The sequence below is a fragment of the Globicephala melas genome, chromosome 1, assembly GCF_963455315.2.
Source record: "Globicephala melas chromosome 1, mGloMel1.2, whole genome shotgun sequence".
NCBI classification, from domain to species: Eukaryota; Metazoa; Chordata; class Mammalia; order Artiodactyla; family Delphinidae; genus Globicephala; species Globicephala melas.
In genome coordinates, this window is record NC_083314.1 from 24,181,483 (window position 1) to 24,201,546 (window position 20,064).

At 38.7% G+C, this 20,064-nt stretch overlaps 1 protein-coding gene across 2 annotated transcripts in view; it reads left to right on the forward strand.

The window, feature by feature from the left end:
• Positions 1-1,371: 1,371 nt before the first annotated feature.
• The window catches only part of AHCTF1 (AT-hook containing transcription factor 1), an 81,956-nt gene continuing 63,263 nt past the window's right edge, over positions 1,372-20,064 (forward strand). For both annotated transcript variants that reach the window (XM_030868501.2, XM_030868502.2), the window contains exons 1-3: positions 1,372-1,708; positions 15,361-15,485; positions 17,339-17,592. In XM_030868501.2, the coding sequence (XP_030724361.1) occupies positions 15,368-15,485; positions 17,339-17,592 (372 nt within the window). In that variant the 5' untranslated portion in view covers positions 1,372-1,708; positions 15,361-15,367. The remainder of the gene's footprint in view (positions 1,709-15,360; positions 15,486-17,338; positions 17,593-20,064) is intronic.

Below are 20,064 nucleotides of genomic sequence, written 5' to 3' on the forward strand. Positions count from 1 at the left end.
CAGGCTCCGGACGCTCAGGTTCAGCGGCCATGGCTCACGGGCCCAGACGCTCCGCGGCATGTGGGATCTTCCCGGACCGGGGCACGGACCCATGTCCCCTGCATCGGCAGGCGGACTCTCAACCACTGCGCCACCAGGGAAGCCCAGGAGCTACTCTTAGTTGCACTGCACGAGCTTCTCATTGTGGTGGCTTCTCTTGTTGCAGAGCACAGGCTCTAGGCGTGCCGGCTTCAGTAGTTGTGGCACGTGGGCTCAGTAGTTGTTGCTGGCGGGCTCTAGAGAGCGGGCTCAGCAGTTGTGGTGAACGGACTTAGTTGCTCCATGGCACGTGGGATCTTCCCGTGTCTCCTGCACTGGCAGGTGGATTCTTAACCACTGCACCACCAAGGAAGTCCCCCAAAACCTCTTTTAACTCCCTCTCCACCACAACTTAGCCCAGTACCTTTTGCAAACAAATGTCACGTTCAGAGGTTGCTGTCAATAAAGGAACAAAAATTATGGAGAAAAGGATATTACATTTCTAAAAGACAGCCTTTGACAAAAAACATACGGGAAAGGGTAACAGAAAAGAATAAACTTTCCTGATTAAAAAAACGTGGCCTGCTAGAATCCTACCTCTACCTCCCATTATAATTCTTTTATTTGGAATTTACTATTGTGGATATATTCCACACGTTTGAAGAGTGTGTGGTGCTGGGACTTACTTCAAAGATACTAACAACAAATGAAAGAAATTCCACAATGAAACCCCAGGGTGACCAAACATGCAACACTGACTTGGGGTAAAATTTTGACTTAGAAGATTAGACTAGACCTCGTGAACATCTCTGGCCACGAAAGCACGCTCGGATGTTTAAAAATACAGAGAGGGAAAGAAGCGTTTCCCCAAAAGTCAGGCGCCCACTTTTGGCACGGAAAGCCGGAGCAGGGAGAAAGAAAAACACCGAAGGCAAAGATTATCATTCGGCCGCCGGCAAGCGGATCCAGAAGATAACGCGGCGACTCTCCCGTCACAGTAGACACCCGGCGGGATCGCTACGCGGGCGCTACTTCGGGTACAGACTACCACTCCCGACTCCGCTCTAGGCCCAAGGGCTGGGCAACCAGAGCGGTTTAACGCGCAAGGCATTGTGGGGTTCGTAGTCGTTCTTCCCTTCGGCTCTTTGGAGGTGGGGAGATCCTATTTTACAAAAAAGCCCTGCCCTTCCCCACCCTGCTCCCTTTTCCTCCCTTTCCCTCCCCCACCTTTTTTCGCAGAGAGTTTGAAATTCCCGCAGAGCCGGCGCCCAAGGCCGGAACACTCGCGAGAACTCAGGTCCCAGCGCCGTGATCTCCTTTCCGTCTCCCACTTCTCTCCGCCCTTCCCCGCCGCTCCCCTCCCCTCCTGGTTGTTTGCGACTGTGTGTCGGCCGGGTGGTAATGCGCAAAGACGGGTCATCGCTGCGCGAGCGGAAGAGACAGAGTCGCGTGGGGAAGGGACCCGGGGCCGCGGCGCAGGCAACGACTGCGTTTTAGTCGCTGAGCGGTCGGCCGGCCTGTTGCCGGCGAAGGCGCTCGCGGGGGTTGTGCGGAGGTGTGCGCGCCCTGCCGGTGGCGGCTGTGTCTCTTGGGAGATGCTGTGACGGACCCGCGCGGGAGGAGCTCGCGCCCTGCCTCGCGCCCTCCTGGACTCGGCGGCCGCGGCCGCTCGGTCACCCGCCCTTCTCAGGTAGTGGGAAGGGAAGGAGGAGGTTGGGCCGGGACGGTGGAGGGCTGGTCGGCGCGGCCTGGGCCCGGAGCGGCGGTCCGGCTTCTCTCGCCGCGCCTGGCCCGCCGGGCCCTCCGCGCGCCGGGCCTAGGCCGGACTTGTGGCCGCTCAGCGAGCAGCGGCGGCCCGACTCGCGGAGCGGCCCGACTCGCGGAGCGGCCCGACTCGCGGAGCTGGCCCGAGGGGGCGAATGCGGGCGTTGGCGGTTGCGGCAAGCTCCAGGGCTCCGGGAGTTTGTTATATAACCTCGGCGGAGCGGCGGCACATGGCGGCGTAGAGGCGCCTCAGGGTCCAACCCCCGCGCCTAACGCGCCGGCAGCCGGGTGCTCACGCCCTCCCAGCGGCCTGGACCGCGGCGCCTCTAACCTACTGTTCTTTGGTGCGGTTGAGACTTTGGCGGGCCTCCCTCCGGGGGAACCTGCTCGTACTTTGAGTCTGTCTTAACATTGGTGTGTGGTCCCCATGCTCCTGGGCCTGGCTGGGATGAGTCCCGGGCGGAGAAGTTTGCCTCGTGATTTGAAAAGTGCAGTGAATTGGTTCGATAAAGGAGATTTAAAATAACTATACATCTTGGAGTGGGTATTAATTTGCCTTGCTTGTGCCACCTGGAAACTTGAGGACAATTACTTTTGTTACTCGTGGACTGGGGGGCGTGGGGAGGTTAATTTGTTCTCAAAGCCAACGAGGTTCAAACTAGCCGTTATTATCTTTTTTCAAATGGGCAGTTTGAGAAGATACTTGATAAGAACCTGGGTCCTTGAGGATAAAATATAGGTCTCTTGGAAACTCTAAACTTGAGTGTATTCTTAAAATATCCTAAAGAGCCAGTAGATATTAAGGACTTTTCTTTAGTGAGCTTTCATTGATTAAGTCTGTAAGGAGAGAAGAAATTAGGGTAGGTTTACTTATTTTGGAGGATTTGACTAGGGATGACAAGCCCAGCTCAAGTTAATGTTTGAGGCATGCTCTGAGTGTGTTAAGCGCTAGGGAAAGTCTACATTCTCCTCGTACTGTAATTTTTGATTCTAATTTTTCAATAACCTAGTGCCAGAATGTCACCGATTCGCAGTACAGCAATAATTACCAAAAAAATTTTTTTTTTCTTTTTTAAAGATTGTTATACAGCAATTTTGGGATGGACACATCTCGATTTAAGAGGACACAAAACATTGTTTCTTTCCTAACCATAAAAATTTTCCGGAGATTTTTCGTTTTCTTCTTCAGAATGAAGTCTCATTTCCCTAGGTTAGGTCAGCGGTCTCTACAGTAAATCTTGTCTGCTGTCCACCCTCAACTGTTCCCGAATTTATGCTTCGGCTATTCCAGAATCATCCCCAATCCTGGGCCCATTTTCTTGAAGATGTACTTTAATGTTCCTTTGCTCCTGTCCTTCAGCCTGGAGTGTCATCGCTGCCTTTTTCAAGTTTTCAGCTTTCAAATCCTCCTTAGCTTAAATGCCATCTTTTCTATACACTCTTTCATTTCTCTTTATCCCAGTTCTTTCCTGGGATCTCACAGAATATACACCTTTATTGTAGCATTTATTTTCATGGTTGATTATGTGTCTCCTAGAATGTAAACTCCTTGAGATCAGGAAGTAGGTCATCTTTCTGCCCTTGCATTCCCTTCCCAACGCGATGTTTTAAAAGTAGTTCGTGATTGGTAACTGTTTGAATTAAGTTTGAAAGAACAACTGCTAAAAGGCTGGACGTTTTTGGGTCCACAGCTAGTTTACATTTATATCATAATTCTTAGTGTTTTTTTTTTTAAAGTCAAAATGCATACAAAATGTTTTGTAGAAATATTCGCTCAGTATATGGTGCATTATAATTATTGAACAACTAGATTAAAGTTTTATTTTCTGTTGTGGAGTTTAGCAGCCTTCTAGGATGTGTGTATTTCACACAACTGATTTTTCGTATTGTGTCAATATCTTTCCTAGTACTTTTGCAAATTTTGCTTTGCTTCTTAATATTGAAGCAATGTATACTTAAAAACAAGTGGGATCCAGTATTAAGCTTTTTTTTTTAAGAATCAATTTAATTAATTTATTTTTGGTTGCATTGGGTCTTTGTTGCTGCGCGTGGGCTTTCTCTGGTTGTGGTGAGCGGGAGGCTACTCTTCGTTGTGGTGCGCAGGCTTCTTATTGTGGCTTCTTGTTGCGGAGCACGAGCTCTGGGCGTGTGGACTTCAGTAGTTGTGGCGCACAGGCTTAGCTGCCCCGCGGCATGTGGGATCTTCCCGGACCAGGGCTCGAACCCTTGTCCCCTGCCTTGGCAGGCGGATTCTTAACCACTGCACCACCAGGGAAGTCCCTGAGCTTTCTCTCTTTAATACACTTTATTTTTTAGAGCATTTTTAAGTTCACAGCAAAATTGAGTGGCAGGCACAGAGATTTCCGGTATATGCTTTCCCTGCTCCTATTCATGCATAACTTCTCCCATTATCAACATCCCCTACTAGACTGGAACATTTGTTGCAATTGATGAACCTGCACTGACACATCCTCACCCAAAGTCCATAGTTTACTATTCATTCTTGGTGTTGCACATTCTATGGATTTGGGTCAATGTCTAATGGCATGTATCCACCATTATGATATCATTCAGAGTAGTTTCACCACCCTAGAAATCCTCTGTGCTCCCCTCTCTATCCCTCCCTCTCTACTAATTCCTGGCAATCACTGATCTTTTTGTCTCCATAGTTTTACCTTTTTCAGAATTGTCTTATAGTTGGAATTATGCACTATGTAGCTTTTTCAGACTGGCTTCTTTCACTTTGCAATACGCATTTAAGTTTCTTCCACGTCTTTTCTTGGCTTGTAACTCTTTACAGCACTACCTAATATTCCATTGTTTGGATGTACCACTGTTTTATCAGTTCACCTGCTGAAGGACATCTTGGTTGATTCCAGGTTTTGACGATTATTAATAAAACTTAAAAATATGCATGTGCAGGTTTTTGTGTTTTATATAAGTTTTCAGCTCCTTTGGGTAAATACTAAGGAGCGTGATCACCAGATCATATGGTAAGAATATGTTTAGTTTTGTAAGAAACTGCCCAACTGTCTTCCAAAGTGGCAGTACCATTTTGCATTCCCAGCATCAATGAATGAGAGTTCCTGTTACTCCACATTCTCACCACCATTTGGTTGTTGTCAGCGTCCGGATTTTGGCCATTCTAGTAAGTGTGTAGTGGTAGGTCATTGTCTGAATTTGCATTTTCCTGATGACATAAGATGTGGAGCATCTTTTCATGTGCTCATTTGCCATCTGTATATCTTCTTTATTGAGGTGTCTGTTAGATCTTTGGCCATTTTTTAATTGGGTTGTTTGTTTTCTTGTTGGGTTTTAAGAATATTGAGTTTTTAAAAATTGATTATATTTATTGTTCAACATGTCTTTTCCTGTCCCTGCTAGTATCTTGCTATCCTAATTTATGACATGTTTAGGACCTGTTAGTTGCAAGGCATTGTGACCCTCTGGAATTCACAGGAATAAGGTATGATTTTTGTCTTTTAGGAATTCATAGTATTGTGGGGAAGACCGGCAAATACAAATAACGGATTTCAAAAATTATTTTTAGGATTGCTAACATAAATGTGGAAAGGAGTGAGCTCAGAGATGAGATTAAATAGGAAAAGGATTGATCTACCCAGACCACACTGGGAATCTAGTCCTTAAATGGGGCTTTGGCAGAAGGAGGTAGAGGAGGGAACAGTATAAATAAAAGAATGAATATGCGAGGCAATAGCAAACTGATGAAGGAAGGGGCGTGGGGAGACAAACATTGTAAAGATAGTCTGAGACTGCCAGATTGTGGAGGGCCTTGATTACCTGTGGCTGAAGATGTCAGTTTTTATATTCAGTAGGGGAGTCATTGAAGGTTTTTGTGAAGGGAGTGAAAATCCATCTGTACTTTATAAAGACAGTGGACAATATTTTCATTGAAATTAGGCACAATTTTCTTGCTCTGCCTATCTAGACCTTGGAAGGATTTGAAACTTTGTAAATTACTTTTTAGAGGTTGTCAATACTGGCATGTCAGGCTAGGACTGTACTTAATTTTGTACAGTACTGACCATAGCTGCTTAATGTATTTTTGTGAAGACGTATATATAGATATGTCTTTATATAAGATGTTCTTTCTAATATAATATTTAGAAGTTCTCATCATTGTGCTTAAAATGTTAAAATTCACACTGTAAATATGGGATTTGAAAGGTCTGGAAACCAGAAGCCAATTTTTGCCCTATAGATTCAAAGGCTAACTTCTAAATTTGGAAAACTTTTTCTTTCACTCACTGAACCTTTTTTTGAACTACTGTGTGTCAGAATTGACCCCTTTATTGTTATGAAATGACCCTCTTTATCCCTGGTAATATTCTTTGCTCTGAATTCTACTTTTAAAATTAATTAATTAATTAATTAGACTGTGTCAGGTCTTAACTGTGGCATGCAGGATCTTTGTTGCGGCATGCGGGATCCTTCATTGTGGTGCCTGGGCTCTCTAGTTGTGGTGCGTGGGCACCAGAGCGCGTGGGCTCAGTAGTTGCAGCACTTGGGCTCTCTAGTTGTGGTGAGTGGGCTCTAGAGCAGCAGTTGCAGCACACGGGCTTAGTTGCCCTGTGGCATGTGGGATCTTAGTTCTCCGAGCAGGGATCAAACCCGCGTCCTCTGCATTGGAAGGCAGACTCTTAAACGCTGGACCACCAGGGAAGTCCCATGAATTCTACTTTGACATTAATAAGCTGCTTCTGCTTTTTTTTATTGTTAGCATGATATATCTTCCATTATTTTACTTTTAACCTATCTAAGTTTTTATTTAAACTTTGTCTTGCTTTTTTATCCAGTCTGACTGATCTTTGCTTTTTAATTAGAATATTAAAGTCATTTTGTTAATGTAATTAGTGATGTAATATGGTTAGGTTTCAATCTACCATCTTCCTATTTTTTTATTTGTCCCACTTGTTCTTTTTAAAATTTTTTATTTTATATTGGTGTATAGTTGATTAACAATGTTGTATTAGTTTCAGGTGTACAGGAAGGTGATTCAATTATACGTATACATGTATCTATTCTTTTTCAGATTCTTTTCCCATTTAGCCATTTGTTCTTTCTCTTTTTATAGCATTTTTGAATTAACTTTTTTTATGTTGATATTTTATTTTTCATTGGCTTATTATATCTGTGTGTGTGTGTGTTTAATGTTTATTTTAATGTTTCTAGTGTCCATCTTTAAATTACTATAGTCTGTTTTCAAACAACATAGCATTTCGTGTATAGTGTTAAGAACCTTGTAACAATATGCTTCTATTTCTCCTCTCTAGGCCTTTGTGCCATTGTGTCATTTGTTTTCCTTGTAAATATGTTATAAACTCCTCAATATATTGCTGTCACTTTTGCTTCGAATAAACAATTGTCTTTTAAAGAGATTAAAAATAAGAAAAAAAAGTGTTTTGACCTTTTTTGGAAGTCTGTATTCTTTTACGTAATCCAGATATCCATCTGGTATCATTTTGCTTCTGCCTGAAGGAATTCTTAAACATTCCTTGTAGTGCAGATCTACTGGTGACTATCTTTTCAGTTCTTCTGTGTCTGAAGTGGCTTTCTTTTGCCTTCATTTTTTAAAATTTATTTTTTAAAATATTTATTAATTTATTTATTTTTTGGCTGCGTTGGGTCTTTGTTGCTGCACACGGGCTTTCTCTAGTTGCGGCAAGTGGGGGCTACTCTTCATTGCGGTGCACGGGCTTCTCATTGTTGTGCCTTCTCTTGTTGCAGAGCATGGGCTCTAGGCACATGGGCTTCAGTAGTTGTGGCACACAGGCTCAGTGGTTGTGGCTCGCAGGCTCAGTAGTTGTGGCACATGGGCTTAGTTGCTCCATGGCATGTGGGTTCTTCCTGGACCAGGGCTCGAACCTGTGTCCCCTGCATTGGCAGGTGGATTCTTAACAACTACACCACCAGGGAAGCCCTGCCTTCATTTAAAAAAGATATTTTCACTGGATATAGAATTATAGGTTAACAGCTTGCTTTTTTTCAGAACTTAAAATACATTGTTCCACTTTTTTTTTTTTTTTTTTTTTGCGGTACGCGGGCCTCTCACTGTTGTGGCCTCTCCCGTTGCGGAGCACAGGCTCCGGACGCGCAGGCCCAGCGGCCATGGCTCACGGGCCTAGCCGCTCCGCGGCACGTGGGATCCTCCCGGACCGGGGCACGAACCCGTGTCCTCTGCATCAGCAGGCGGACTCCCAACCACTGCGCCACCAGGGAAGCCCATTGTTCCACTTTTCTGGCTTGCATTGTTTTCAGTGAGATGTCTCGTAATTCTTTGTTGCTCTGCAGTGTGCTACTTTAATATTTTCTCTTTGTCCCTTGATTAGGATGTATTAATATTTTGGTAGCGTTTCTTCATGTTTCTCATGCTTGAAGTTTACTGACCTTTTTGATTTATGAGTTTGTAGTTTTCATCAAATTTAGGAATAATTTGGCCATTAGTTTTCCAGATGTTTCTGTCCTCTCCTTTTGGAGATTCCTATTACACATATTAGGTCACTTGAGGTTGCCTCATAGCTCAGTGATGCTCTCTTCTTTTGCTCCTCACCCCAGCCTTTTTTCTTTCTGTGCTTCATTTTATTTAGATAGCTCCTACTGTGGGTGTTTAAGTTAACTAATATTTTCTGTGTCTAATCTGTTAATCCCATCCAATGTATTTCTCATCTCTGGACATTTAATTTAGACGTTTTTATATCTTCCAAGTCTTTCCTTAACATGTTCATGATTTCCTCTATCTTGTTGGACTTAGGGACTATAGCTAGAATAACTGATTTACTGTTCTCATCTAATAATTCTAACTTCTGTGTGATTTCTAGGTCCGTTTCTATTTGTTGTTGTTTTTTCCCCTTATTATGGGTCACATTTTCCTGCTTTTTGCATGCCTGACAGTTTTTGATTGGATGCCAGACATGATGAATTTTACTTTCTTGAGTACTGAATATTTTTGCAATCATTTATATATTCTTGAGCTTTGTTTTGGGATGCAGCTAAGTCTCTTGGAAACAGTTTGATTCTTTTGAGGCTTGCTTTTTGAGCTTTAGACCAGAGCAGCCTTTAGACAAGGGCTAATTTTTCTCCCCACTCCTGAAGCAGTCAGTACCTTTCTGAGTACTCTACTCATTGCCCATGTATTAGGCTTTTTTTTCACTCTGGAGCTATACCTGGGCGTGCATACACTTTGGGGATTGTTTCTCCTCTGCTTTTCCAATGATTTATTTCTTGGCTTCTGGTAGTTTCCTTACATGCTTATATTAACCATGTGAAGATTCAGGAGAACCCACTGCAAATCTCCGGAGCTCTTTGTATGACCCTTTGTATTGCAGTACTCTGTCCTTTGAATTCTAGCTACCTTTGGAATTCTCAACTCTGTCTTCTCAACTCAAGGCGACCCTTGGGCTCTATGTGGGTTCCCCCTCTCTGCTCTGTGTTCTGGATACACGCTATACACGGTAACCTGGGACAGTCCTAGAAGTCATCTTGTTTGTTTTTCTTTTCTTAGGGACCACTGTCCTGTGCTACCTATTGTCTGGTGTCTGAACAACTTGTTTTCACATATTTCGTTTCTTTTTTTTAGGTGGGAGAATATATTGGGAATGGAAATTACAATTCTCTTTTTAAATATTGCGATTGTTTGAGCCACTACTTCCACGTCGTAATCTTTGTTTTACATTAAAAAGAGCATAACAGAAAACACATCCAGCCTGAGAAATGGAACATTTATTATATTTCTTTTTCAAAAAATTGATTATTGTGCACCTTTCAGATGAATTTTAGAATCACTTTGTGGAAGTCATCTCATAATTCTGTTGGTTGATTGATTTGCATTGATCATGGAACTTTTTTGCCTAATGTCCATGAACACTCCAGTGACTATACTTTGGGAAAAGCTACCCAAAGTGTACAGAATTTTGGAGGTTTTAGCTTCAGAGAAATGATTTGGGTTTTAAGTTTAATAGGAAAAATGTGTTAACTTCAGTTTACCATTACACTGTTTTTTTAAAATCAAGACTAGAGAAGGCCATCAGAGGTGAAACCAACATAATAACAGTGTGATTGTGGCCTTTCCTACCTAAATTTGTGTAAAATTTTCTTTGGTACTAAAATACTTAGGAGGAGAGGGATACAATCACTTTATGAAAACATAATGCTTTCAGCATCTAAAGCTTGAGCCTAGGACCATCATGTATATATAAGATGTTAATATAATTATAAAAGGCTAAAGGTCATTACTTCTCACTGACTATATGTTATAGTAGTAATAGTCTAATTACTTTATATTTGATTATACTTTTAGATCTGTTTTGGATTTAAAAAAAACTTACACTTTAACTAGGAAGTCTCAAACACAACTTTTTTTGAGTTTTTTGAGTTAATGGTGACATACATGTTTTTTGACGTAGTTGATCAGATTTTTGTCCAGAAAATAGCATTCATAGCCTGGACAGAAAATTATAACTCATGTTTTTGAGTAACCTTTTCAAATCTATTTTTTCTTTTCACATAAATTGGTAGTGAGAATAAGTACTTGCCAATTGTAGAATGACCAGAAAGAACAGGAGACTGGAGATCAAAAGACCATTAGTCTAGGGCTTCCCTGGTGGCGCAGTGGTTGAGAGTCCGCCTGCCGATGCAGGGGACACGGGTTCGTGCCCCATCCCACGGCTGGGCCCGTGGGCCATGGCCGCTGAGCCTGTGCATCCAGAGCCTGTGCTCCGCAACGGGAGAGGCCACAACAGTGAGAGGCCTGCGTACTGCAAAAAAAAAAAAAAGACCATTAGTCTAGTTTTGATAAAGCCTGAGTCACTAGGAAGAGAAATAATGGACTAGAAGGCAGAGGTTTTTTGTTTGTTTGCTTGTTTGTTTTGTAAAATGGGCAGTTTTTGGTGACCACTTGTATTGCAGGGTAAGGGGAGGAAAAGGAAACCATTTATTCATGTAGTCAACCAATATTCTTTGCCCCCTCCAGCGTGGAAACTACTTGGATTAAAATAAGTAAGATCTAATCTGTCCCCTTAGAACTTTCTAGTTGGGTATACAAAGAGGAAATTATAGAGTGCGATAAGTACCATCCATGATAGGGGAAGTACCAGGTTTATCAGGAGCAAATGAAATTGTAACTTAACCCGGGCAAGGAAAATTTTTTTTGAAGAATCATTGTTTTAACCAAGTCCTCAAAGTTTCTGGGTAGGTGATGGAATCATTAACTGAGAGAAGAAACAGAAGAAAAGGAACAAATCTGTAGAGAGGAGGGAGAAAGATTGTTTCATTTTGGAAATGTTGAATTTGAGGTGCAGTGGAAGCATCCACATAGAGAATGATTAGTAGTGTCTGTTACTTTGGAAAAAATATGGTGTTGCTGTCGTACAGTATTTGAAGCCATGGAGTAGCAAGGATCTCTTTCTCCTGGTGATCTGGTGTGATACGATAATGAGGTAAAGTTTTTTACCTGTAGGAAATAAAAATTCTAGAATTACCAAGTCAAAAGATTTGTCCGCATAAAATTAGGGCCTGGCAAATTATCTTCCAAAAAGGCTTTGGGGGTTTATGTTTCTGCAAGAGTGTATAAGCACATGTGTGTTTTCTCTATACCTTTAACAGTGATTGGCAAAAATGGTATCATGATTTAACATGGCATTTTCTTGATTGTTAGTGAATATTAGGTTGATTTGCACCTTCTTCCCATCTTAGATTATGTAAATATCTCCTGTATTTTCAAAGTTTTTTGTTTTAGATTTTTTTGTTTTTAAAAAGTTCTTTACTTAATTCATTTTATAAAAATGAAAAACATTTTAAAAAAATCCAAGCCATACCAAAAAAGTATAAAGAAAGGAACAAATCACCCCAAATTTGGGTCACACAAAAGTAAATAGTACTAATGTTTTGTATTTCAGACATCTCTGTAGTCAGATATATAGGTATAAGATTTCATACAGAGACTAGTTTTATGAAATGCAATAGACTATAAATGTTATTTTTTAGAAAATTAATTTTATAAGAAAAAACTAAAAGGACAGGAATTATTAAGCTTATGATAATTCTTTTAACACATCAGTCATTTCTTTATAAGAGTGGTGTTTGGATTTTTTTTTTTTTTTTTTTTTTTTAAAGAAAGATCTGTTAAGAGTGGCTGTTAACTATTGTTTTGACATAGGTTTCAGTTTGATAGTATTGATTTTATTTTCTGAGAATGGCTTGGGCTGAGTGTTACAATTGTGTGTAGTCCCTGCTGGGTAACCATGTACCTAGTAAAATGACTTGTAGTTGGTATTACTCTCCTGCCAGGGAGACTCCTTTGGATGTTAATGCCTTTCTCCCAATAAAGCAGCACAGTGCCCTGGAAGATGGCCCACTGATGAGGTTCAATGGTATGTAGTATGTAATGAGAGGCTTCTAGACCTGGAATTTTCCTAGGGTTATCTATTCACCCTTTTAGTTTACTTCTTTCCAAACTGAAGGATATTAGAATTCTATGGATTTTTTGAACTCACCTTCTTTCTTCTGTATTGTTTCATGATGTACACACACACACATATACTTTTATTCATTTTCTAGATATTAGGGGAGGAGTGTGTAGTATGTGTGTGGGTAATGTGTGTATAACTTTGCTCTACCAATGTGTAACTTCTTTGCTGGAACAAATTGTACTGGTAACATTAATTGAATAGTCCATACTTCTGCTCCGATTTGAAATACCCAAATATGCTTATATCATCTACTAAATTTTTGTGGTTCTCTGTCTAAATTATCTGTTTCATTGATCGATTTGTCCATTACTAGCATATTATTATTACAGTTTTAATTATTATAATGTATTGAATAATAATATGTTTTTATAATCTGATAAAGCAAATTTCTCTTTATTTTGTTTGGTTATTTTTAGTATTTTCCTATTAAGGAAACTTTCTACTAATATATACGTTCTTGTGTATGCCTCTTCCTATATATATTTTCAACTTGGATATGTAACAAAGTCTAAAATAAGTCAAATGTCTCTTCATTCTCAAGACAACAAGAGGATTACAGATGCTTTATTTAAATCCAGTACTTGACCATTATTATTGTTGCTGTTATGTTGTCCATATTTTAGATTTTTCCATTTATTTACCAGTACTTTGACACACCATTCTTTTGTGTCTCAGAAGTTGTGTCTGATCATTATTCTACCTGAAGCCTTCTTTTAGAATTCCCTTTAAGGGAGGATCTGTTTGTGCTAAACTCAGTTTTTGTCCAAAAATGTGTTTTCATATTTGTTTTTGAGGATAATTTCAGTGATATATAAACTGTATGTTGACAACTATTTTTGCTTAGAATTTTGAAGATATTCCAGACTTCTGACTTCCACTGTTGTTGAAAAGTCATTTCTTTTTATTTGACCTAGGATTCACTGGTCTTCCTGATTTCAGAGAATTAGTTTGTCTCTACAAATCTGGGAAATATCTTTTAGAATGTTGCCTCCTCCTTGCCATTCATGTTATATTTTGGGGGGATTCTGAATAAACGTATGTTAGATTTTCTCCCTGTAACTTTTAACTACTCATCTCTTTGTCTCTCTGTGCTACATTTTCTCTCTCCACTGCTTTTCTTATCTTTTGAGTTTGTTTTTATTGACTTAAGTAGGTACAAAAGAATATTTGTAAGTTATGGAGAACCGTGATGCAAAGAATACCTATGTTCTCGCTACCAAGTTTTAGAAAAAGAAAATTACCATTACCTGGAGTCCCTTGTGTATTCTCCATTCCATTCCCCTTTCTCTCCTCTCATGGGTAGCTACTATTGTGGACTTTGTATTTATGGTTTCCTTTGTGTTATTCATACTATTGCTACATGTGTTTGTATTCTTAGGAAATATTTTTTTTAGTTTTGTAGTCTTTTAAACTTTATATAAATGTAATTCTGCATGTATTTTCTCTACTTTTGTTTAATAATATACTCTGATGTTTGTTCATATTGTTGCACTGTAGCTGCTACATTCTCATTGCTCCATTGAGGTTTTTTCCCCATTGAGTTCTAAATTTTACTTCATTTTTCATTCCAGAAGTTCTTTTTTCCCCCCCAAATCTACTTGACCAATTTCCATTATAATATATATATATATATTTTTTTTTTTTTTTTTTGGTACGCGGGCCTCTCCCATCGCGGAGCACAGGCTCCGGACGCGCAGGCTCAGCGGCCATGGCTCACGGGCCCAGCTGCTCTGCGTCATGTGGGATCTTCCCGGACTGGGGCACGAACCTGGGTCCCCTGCATCAGCAGGCGGACTCTCAACCACTGCGCCACCAGGGAAGCCCCTTCATTATAATTTTTAAAGTTTATTCCTCATTAGCAAACTAAATCTTTGATTTCTTTAAACCTATTAAACATACTTATTTTCTGTTCTCTGATCTTTTCAGTATCTGAATGAAGTCTTTGATAGCCTGATTCTGCTGGCTGTTGATCCTGATATCCTTGTTAAAGTTTTGTAATTTTGATTGTAAGCTCATTTTCTTTGGAACTTCATCTTTGAGAACTCTTTGAGATTCCAAAGAGTTCAGTTCAAATATTTGGTGGTTTCTGTGGGTTGCTTGGAGCATTACCAACCTGAAACTACTTTATAATATTCTTCACCTGAGTATTTTCTGGTACCATAGCTTGAATTCTGGCCACTAATTTGTATGAAGGGAAATTTTCTTTTTCTGTGTAGAAACTTTCAGCCATGGTCAAAATGAGCAGCTTTATTGCTCGCAGTCCTGCACAGAGGGTGTTTGTCTCATTCACCTTTATGCTGATGATATAGCCCTATGGAGTTTAATAGGGGTGGGGGGGTTAGCCCTAAGCTTTTTCTTCAGCCTCTGTGGACCTCAGGATGCTCAAAACAAGATCAGGGTCACCAGAACCGGATTTAGTAGCTAACCCTCAAGACCCAAGCCAGCTTATATATTTTCCAAAATTCCTACTGTTTCCACTTTTGGCTTTGCCAACTCCGTAATCTTTCAAAAAGATACTTTTATGTTTCAGCCATCATTTTTCATTGTTTACAATGGAAGAGTCATTTAGGAAATCTACTGTTGTATACATTGTAAATGAAAGATAATTTTAGATTTTTTTCTGTGCAGTTAAAGACATGCGCCGAACTCAATTCCTGAGGTTACTGTGGGTTTGGACATTTTTCATGCACTTTCTCCTCTTTTACTGTAGTGGTAACTTTCCTAAAATAATAGCAATTTTTCCTGTTTTGTGTGTGAAATGTTCTTTGAGAGTAAATGAAGCAATAAGATTAATTGCGTTGAACCCAGTCTTCGAAGAATCTAGGCACTCATATATGTCCTTAGGACATCTGGCTTAATGAATCTTTACCCTCCTAAGGCTGTTTGGGAAATACTTTCTTAGGAGAGAATGTCTCAGACCCAAAGCACATAATGTGTAGTTCATAATCAGATTTTAGTTTCAGTTTGTTTACTTTTGTATGGTAGCTTTTTCTTTTTCTTTTCTTTTTTCCCTTTCCCCTTGGTTAGAGATAATCAGGTGTCTTATAGTACAAATATATCATAATAATCGTACTTTAAAAAATGTTTGCAGTGGAAGTATGCGAGACCTAACAGCCCAAGTGACTGTAACAGCACAATTCCCAGAAGTGACTATCCAAGCCCTTGGAGAAGATGAAATAACATTAGAATCTGTGCTTCGTGGAAAGTTTGCTGCAGGTAAAATAATGTTGCTGAAAATTTAGCAACATTATTACTAAATTTAATAAGATTAATAATAAACATATATTAAGATAAATAATATTAAGCATATATTGCAGTTCCTTTAAAGTGGAAGAAAAAAAAGCAGAACTGCTTAGAGTGGTCTTATATAACTATATTACATCTACAACTACATATGTATTAATTTCTACCTACTTGAGCACATTGTCATTGAATCTCCTGGGGTATTATAGTTCATTTTTCCTTTTTGCAATACCATATATTTTATATCTCTTAATATTGAGTATCTGCATTTGGAAAGTAGAAATGATACATGGCTGGTTTTCCTTTATAATTAGTAAGTTTTATCGGTGATGAGTTTAGATTAGAACGTGAACAGTCTTACGAGTAGAAAAACCTGATTGTAGTGCCCTAGGTGATACAATATATTCTGAAAGTCTTATTTCTTAATTCTATTAATCTGAACAAGATCTTAATAATAATGATGTTTTACATTATATAATACAGCAGAGAATTAGACCAGAGAAGCCATTAAATTATGGATTTCAGTCTAGTGAAATATGTTGCAGAAGACTTTTCTGAAAATGAATTTTATAGCCATCCTGCCTAGCAGGAAGACAACAAAACATATAGATCAGTAATTTAGCTATTTATAGTGCTATTCTCTTGAATATTGAAGGTAATAACAGTACTACTCTTACATACTAGGTACTGTAACAACTTTTCATTGAGGTAACTACTAGGTTTCTCTAATTAGGCACTATTCTGTGTAACTGAGAATCAAATAGGTTAAGTAACTTGGTCCCAGTTACATAGAAAGCAAGTGGCAAAAATGAGCTTTGAACCCATGCATTCTTGGTCCCCACTGTGCCATGCTATTTTTTTTAAAACTCTTTAGTCTCTCTCAGCTATAATCTAGTATATACAGCTATTTATTTGGATGCATGGTAGACATCACAAATTTAGTAGTAAAAATTAACATCATTCATCTAGCTGTTCAAGGGAAAATTCAGGGTCTAGTTCTTGATTTTTCTGTATTACTCACCTGCCTATATATTATTCATCAGCACGTAAATCCTTTTAGTTCTGCCTCTGAGATGAATCTCCAGTCAATCCCCTTTTCTCTATTCATGGCCACCATAAGCATAAGGTACCATCTCCCTACTTCTGCTCTGGTCCCACCTTATTGTCCATTCTCTGCTTAGCATCTGGACTAACATTTAAAAATGTAAATCAGATTGTCACTGTCCTGCTTAAAACCCTCCAGTTACTTTAGATTGCATGAAGAATAAAATCCAGACATGACTAGTCAGAGGCCAAGAAGGGCTTCTGATATTTCCTATTATTATACTGGTTATGTCTCGTCTTCTCAGATTTTGAACTCTTCAGTGACAGAATCATGAGTTATACTTTTATAACTCCCATAGCACCTAGTTTAACTCTTAAGGTATAATGTAGTAAAAATATGAGTTTGGGAGTTAAACAGACTTGCGATCCACTTCTGGCTCTGGTATTTGTAGCCATGTGGGTTTTGGGCAAGTCATTCATTCATACAGTTGTATGAAAGTTTAGTTGCCTTATTTCTGTATTGAGGTGTAACAAGGAGTAAGTGAGATAATGTATTTAAGCATATAACATGGTACCTTTACTGAATGGTTACTTTATTATTATTGCATTAGTAGTTGTTCAATTTATTTTACTAATTAGAGGACCACTCTTATGTAAATGCTTAGATTTCAGTTTGGAGATAATGGCTGTATATTATATATGTAAAAGAGCTAACTGCTATTTAGTTTTGTTGTATATATACAATATTAAAATAAGCAACATTTTTGTTTTTTTTCTTCTAGGGAAAAATGGACTTGCTTGCTTGGCTTGTGGTCCGCAACTTGAGGTAGTAAACTCTCTAACAGGAGAGCGGTTGTCTGCATATAGATTCAGTGGAGTGAATGAACAGCCTCCTATAGTCCTAGCTGTGAAAGAATTCTCTTGGCAGAAGAGAACTGGATTGTTAATTGGATTGGAAGAAGCAGAAGGGAGTGTTCTCTGTCTTTATGACCTTGGTTTATCAAGAGTGGTTAAAGCAGTTGTTCTTCCTGGAAGGGTAGGTACTGCTTAAGATATGTGGACATTCTGCTTTCAAAACCGAACCCCTGCTGGTTACATGGGTGTGTTCACTTTGTGAAAATTCATTGAGCTATATACATTTGTAATTAGATTACTTTTATGGAAGTTTGTTGTTTTTCATTAAAAAGTTTAAAATAAAGAGGTTAAAAATATATTATCAAAACAACATAACATTTAAAATAAAACTTTCTTTGGACAAAGAAGATGTGGTGTGTGTGTGTGTGTGTGTGTGTGTATATATATATATATATACACACACACACACACACATATACACACAATGGAATATTACTCAGCCATCAAAAAGAATGAAATAATGCCATTTGCAGCAACACGGATGGACCTAGAGATTATCATACAAAGCGAAGTAAGTCAGAAATATTAGAAAGTCTAATGTTTAGACTCTAAAATATTTCAGTGTATCATATTTTAGACTCCACATATGATATCACTTATATGTGGAGTCTAAAATATGATACAAATCAACATATCTATGAAACAAAAACAGACTCAGAGATAGAACAGACTGTGGTTGCCACAGGTGGGATAGGGGTGGGTCGGGGAGGGAAGGGATGGGAGCTTGATATTCAGAGAGACAAGCTATTATGTACAGGATGGATAAACGACAGGGTCCTGCCGTATAGCGCAGGGAACTGTATTCAATATCCTGTGACAGACCATAATAGAAAAGAAAATATGTGTATATATATAAAGAATATATGTCTATGTATATGTATAACTGAGTCACTTTGCTGTACAGAAGAAATTAACACAATGTAAATCAATGAAATTAAAAAAAAATTAAAGTACAACTTCCTTATTCTTGGTTAGAAAATTACAGAGTAAAAATAGTGATGACATGTAGTGTTCTTATATATGAAAAGTATCATCTGAGTTTTGTTCTTACATCCAGTTGTGTTTTATGAGGATACCAAAAGTTTATAAAAATATTATATTCATTACTATGCCATTTTTTCCTTGTCTGTTTTTTTCTCTTTTAATTTGAGACTGTAGCCTTGCAGCAGTATGTAAAATATGTCTTTATTACCATTTAAGATGTGAATAATATATTTAAATAGTGAGTTCATTTATATTCACCATTTATTAATTCTAACATATGTATGCCTTGATATGCCAGGCATCTTATCCAGTAGTAATTATAGAAGTTCTTTGAATTCAGGTTGTTTCTTCAGCAGATTTATTACTGCTCTTTTTACATGGTGAGAAAATGTATACACTTACAAATACACACAGACAAAAATCATGGAAGAGTAGAATTCTTTTTCTTCCAGTGTGAAAGAAGTATGCACTTTACACACAAAAGTATATGTAACTATGTATGCATATATATGTATGTAATGTATATAGTCATAGAATAGAATTTTTAAAAAAAGGGAGCTTAATGACAAAATAATAATGTTTTTATAGTGAGGAAGCCAACCCAGTGGGCTAATGTGGGGTCTGAAGTAATTTATAGCCTGGTATCTTATATGTACTTGCCAGTGATGATGATTTTAAAGACAGAATTATTTTTGGCAATTTATTGAGTGCTTACTGTAAATCAAGCTATGTGCTAGATTTTGGGGGTAAGTAGATGAATTGAACTTGGTACATGCTGTCCAAAAAGGCTTGTAGTCTAGTGGGAGAAGACAGATTATAGGATGATAGCATAAATATAATAAGTGCTTTGATAATTTTAGCACTTGGAACGTGGAGAACACCTGGATGATTTCTGTTCAAAAAGGTTGGACATTTTAGGCAAAGAGACCAAAGTGTAAAAAGTCACAGAGTATGGAACATTTGGAAAACTAATGTTATTTAGAACGGCGGGCGAGAAGGGAAGGAGGAAGTGGGTGCCAGAAATGGTGAGGATTGAGATTGTGAATGGCCTTATTTGCAGTTAGGGGCCTCCTCTTAAAGTCTGTGGTGAAATCATTTTAAATTTAAAGTGGAATTGTAGTGTAAAAAGCTATTTGGTTGGGGTAGTTCAGGTAAATAAGGATGATGGACTGAACCGAGGAAGTGGCATAAGAAATGGAGAAGATGGGACAGATTCAAAGTAGATTCCAGAGGTAACATGGACAGGACTTGTTGATCATTTGGATAAGAGTAATTGAGAAGGAATAAGAATTAGATAAATTATTGGTTGCTTAATTGGATGAATGGTTGATATCACATGGAATATAGGGGAAGGAAAAGATTGGGAGAGGAGTGATAGATACCTTCAAAAGGAGTTCAGTCAGCTAGCTCTTTTTTGACTAGGGCACAGTATCCCCTCTTAAATTTTTAACTGCCTCACTTTAAAATTAATTAAGGTAGCATTGTCGATAACTTCATGTATAGTATTTATATGAGGAATGCAAACAGATCCCTTACCCTTCACTGAAGGAATTAAAGAGAACATGCTTTAGTATTTATAGACATTATTACATAATTTAGAAAAGGAAGA